General features: G+C 59.0%; 1 protein-coding gene across 3 annotated transcripts in view; it reads left to right on the top strand.

Moving 5' to 3' along the window:
- NFIX (nuclear factor I X) overlaps positions 1-4288 on the top strand; it is a 71199-nt gene that overhangs the window by 48545 nt on the left and 18366 nt on the right. For all 3 annotated transcript variants that reach the window (XM_007469083.1, XM_007469081.1, XM_007469082.1), the window contains 4 exons: positions 107-169; positions 522-596; positions 972-1092; positions 2254-2390. In XM_007469083.1, coding sequence (XP_007469145.1) covers positions 107-169; positions 522-596; positions 972-1092; positions 2254-2390 — 396 coding nt within the window. The remainder of the gene's footprint in view (positions 1-106; positions 170-521; positions 597-971; positions 1093-2253; positions 2391-4288) is intronic.

Here is a 4288-nt window from a genome sequence, read left to right as displayed (position 1 = left end):
GGGAAAGAGAGTGAAGGTGTTTATAAGGCTGGAAGGGCAGCTGCTTGCCTGGTGTTTGTGGAGCACTTTGGTTTTGACCCATCCCCACCCTTTGTGTCTCCTGCAGAATCCGGACAATCAGATAGTTCAAACCAGCAAGGAGATGCGGACATCAAACCACTGCCCAACGGTCAGTGCCCCCTGCCCTCCTGCCTGTACCCAGCCTCCCTGACCTGCTGTGCCCACCAAGTCCTCCCCACACCCTTCTCTGCTCTCCCCGGCCAGGGCAGGCCTGCCCCTGCCATTCCCCTTCACTCAGCTGTCCCTTGACTGAACTCAGGCTGCTATTCAGAGGGGGAGGGCACTCATCGGTAGCACACCCTAACTCCCAGGGAGATCTGAGACCCCTGGGGGCCAGCCTGGGGCTGGGACACGGGGCATGGGATGAAGCAAGTTGAAGGTGGGGAGAGCTTTGGGGAAACAGGCAGACATCCCCTCCTGGCCTTGTCTCCACACACTCACTTACCCTTTTCCCTCCTCAGGGCACTTAAGTTTCCAGGACTGTTTTGTGACTTCCGGGGTCTGGAATGTGACAGAGCTGGTGAGAGTATCACAGAGTGAGTCCTTCCTTCTGGGCCAGGGCTGAGTCAGCAGGGATGGGGGTGAAGCGGGGGGACTTGGACCCCACGTAGGCCCCCACTGATGGGGTCTTGGTTGGGGCGGGGGCAGACAGGTTTCCTGGGACACTCTGGGCCTCACTGTCATGGGGCTGGGTGGAATGGAGGCATCCAGAGAGCCCCACCTCTAACCTCCATTGCTTTGGAGGAAAAAAAATCGTAACCAAGGACTCTTCCCAACAACCTCCAGCCAGGAGGAGGTTTCCTCAGCAGCCTTCACAGTGAACTCACCCCAGGGCTTCTGGGGAGCTGCTCATGGCAACAAAACAGGCGCCCACACTTTCCAAACCTCATCACACTCTCCCTTCTTCCCAGCTCCTGTTGCGACAGCATCAGGGCCCAACTTCTCGCTGGCAGACCTGGAGAGTCCCAGCTACTACAATATAAACCAGGTGACCCTGGGGCGGCGGTCCATCACCTCCCCTCCTTCCACCAGGTGAGCCCTGCACCCCGGCCTCCCCCCAGCCCCCAGGTATCTCAGGCGCTTTGGGCAGCTGTACCACTGTGGCCTGGGTGCTTCAGAACATCATCCTTTGTTCAGGGCACTGGCTCCAGAGCTGGGGCTCACTATGCTCCCCAACCCCTGAGATTCCTGCTTTGTGCTGACACAGGCACTCGCCCCTGGGGACACAAACTCAAACGAGGCATGGCTTTGCCTAGAAGGTGCTCCCCGTGGGCACTGGAGAAGACCTCTCTCTTGGGGGTGTGACATTTGAGCCCAGGGGTCTGGTACAGGCATGGGGTAGATGCTCGAGGTAGAGAGAGCAGCCTTCAACCTGGCCAAGGCTGGACGGGCTGGCGGGACTGTCCCACGGAGGACTTCAGAGGCCAGAGGAGGGTGTTTAGGGCTTAAAATCCGCTGACGGCTTTTAAGTCAAAGATGCTGGGGATATGTGTTCTAGAAAGTACTTCTAGAAGAAGTTAGAGGCCATCCCAGCAGGTCGGAGGGGAGGAGGGCCTGAGTCAGATGGGGGTTTGGCCTGAGAGGGAGGGATGGAGTTGAGAGATATTTGGGAGGTAGACACAGTAGGCCCTGGTCAGGGCCAGTCACGCAGGGCAAGGTGGGATCCTGTCCCTTTTTAAAAAAACCTTGGACATTTTGGTTCATTGTGAGGTTTGGGCATTCATTTTGATATGTTAGAATATTGCATTAAAATGTTATGATGTTTTCATATTTAATCACACTTTAATATAAAATAACATAATATCACGATGACTGAGTTTTGTGTCACCCCCTGGCATTTTTGTCCCTGGCCAGTGCCTCACACGCCTCGCCCTAGCCGTGGGAGCTGGTGGGAAATAGGAGGTGGGGCTGAGGAAGGAGTTGAGGGTTTTGCCCACTTCTTTGACTTGGGCAGCTCCATAGATGATGGATGGTACTGTGACTGAGAAGGGGCTCAAGGAGGAGTGGGTGGGCTAGGCCCAAGGGGCTCTAGGTCTGGCCTTGGGGGGTGGGCACACAGCGAGTGCCCTGAAGTGCTGCCGACGGCGGGCACCCACTGCCCACATGGAAGACTGTCGGCGCAGGCTTCCTCGGCCTGCGTACCAGCACCTCAGCTCATCCTTGGCCCACCTGACCCCTTTCCTCCTTCCCCAGCACCACCAAGCGCCCCAAGTCCATCGATGACAGCGAGATGGAGAGCCCTGTCGATGACGTCTTCTATCCTGGCACAGGCCGCTCCCCAGCAGCTGGCAGCAGCCAGTCCAGCGGGTGGCCCAACGATGTGGATGCAGGTATGGGCGCCACGAGGCCCCACCTGGAGCAAGGGCAGCATGGAGCCTCCTCTTCCCCCTCAGTTTACCTGGCAAACCTCCCACCGTTCCTCCTCCTGTTGGTGGCACTGCCCGTCCTCTCACCCCCTGAGCTTCCAGAGGAGGGCAGACCAGGAGAGCAGAGGCGAGCAGCCGCGTTGTCCCTGAGTGGGCAGTAGAGCCCACCGATGTGGCAGAAGGAAAGCAGAGGCCCCGACCCTGAGCCTCCGGGGCCCTGCAGTGGGGGCCGTGGCCTCCTCCTCAGAGCCTCCTCGCCCTCCTTCTCTTGGTATTTCTTGAGAGAGGCTGCCCCGGTTCTACGGTCTTCATGGTTTAAAGCCATTTCTCAAACTGGGCACTCTTGACATTTGGGGCCACGGTATTCTCTGTAGCGGGGACATTTTGTGCCCTGTAGGGTGCTGAGCAGCAGCCCTGACCTCCACCCACTAGATGCCAGTAGCAAACCTCCTCACCAGGTGTGATGAGCGAAAAGGTCTCCGGACATTGCTGAATGTCCCCTGGGGGGGGACAGGCCCTTCCTAAGTTGAGGGCCACTGGTCTAAAGGGCCCACCTTCACAGAGAGGAGCAGAGCCTAGTAAAGAGTGAGCAGAATTGTTTTCAGGCTTCCCAATCCTCTCTAACCACACCCTTGCTGGTGCATACACCCACCTTCACCTCCAGTCTTGACAGGAGGTATGGGCACACCTGGAGAGCCCAGGCGGGACAGAGGGGGGCGGTGTGTGTGTATGTATTGCACAGGTGTGTATAAGGAGGCTGCCTGCAGGATGCTTCTGCCGGACAGACACATTGCTGGTGCAGCCTGTGTGTGTCCTCACAGTATGGGTGTCTTGGGACCAGGTAGTGCAGACCTCTGTGTACGGGATGCGCATGAGGTGTGTCTGCGTTGGCCAGGCCTGGGGACAGGGGCCTTGTTCTCTGACGCAGGAAGACGAGGGTCTACCTGATGGTGTTTTGCTTGGTATTTTGCAGATGTTCCCCTACCGGGAAGGGCCAAGTGGATGGGCAGGGGCCAGGGCTGGGGGAGAAGCAAGACTAAAGGGCAAGGGGGTGCTTCTGCTTTCCTGCTGCCCCAGATGCAACCTGTGGCTTCTGCTCCCAGCAACCTGGGAGGAAGAGAGGACTCACCTCCAGGCCTTGGGCTGAGGGAGAGGGTCAGACCAGCAGCAAGGCTCACCTCTGCCGGACAGCGCTCCGGCACGACTCTGGGTGCCCCTCCCAGGGTGTCGTGGCCAGCGGGGGCCCGGGGCCAGCACAGCACAGATGCTTCCTGGGGGAACCTCTGGAGGTGCAGAAAGAAGGGGTTGAGAAGGCCCTGAAGACTCCCCAGCTAGGGCCTCAGTGAAGTGTTTCCTCAAGGACTGGTGTGCCTTGAGGGCCATGTCTACTGCTGGCTCCTGAGGCGTGGGGCCCCAGGTCCCTCTGCGCAGACCTGGTTCCCGAGGAGCCCTCCCCTCCGCAGTTCCCTCTCTCTCCTTTTCTTGGCTGCCTGCTGTCGAGCCTGCCATTTCTGCTCCTTCCAGCAGTCCTGCCACGCACGGCCCCAGCATCCTCCTGCAGCGCAGCACCCCCAGCTCCCTCTCCTTCCCCACTTTTCCTGTGTACTCATCCCCTCCTCCCACCGACCCTGTGCTGTTTTCCTGTTCTGGGACAAATCACCAATTAAGCAGCCCAGCTGCAGGACTGGGAACAGCTGGGGAGGCACTGTGCGGCCATGGGGACAGCTGTGCACAGCTGGTGGAGGCGCTCCCCCCATCGTGCCAGCTATCAGGTGGCACACAGCTGCTGCCAGATAACACCTCTGCTGGCGGCTGGGAGTTCACCCTTTCCCCGCCTCTTCCCTCTGTGGTTAAGACAGCTC

Source organism: Lipotes vexillifer, unplaced genomic scaffold, assembly GCF_000442215.2.
Source record: "Lipotes vexillifer unplaced genomic scaffold, Lipotes_vexillifer_v1.1 scaffold1699, whole genome shotgun sequence".
NCBI classification, from domain to species: Eukaryota; Metazoa; Chordata; class Mammalia; order Artiodactyla; family Lipotidae; genus Lipotes; species Lipotes vexillifer.
Note: the sequence above shows the minus strand (reverse complement) of the source record. Positions and strands in the feature narration are given on the sequence as shown.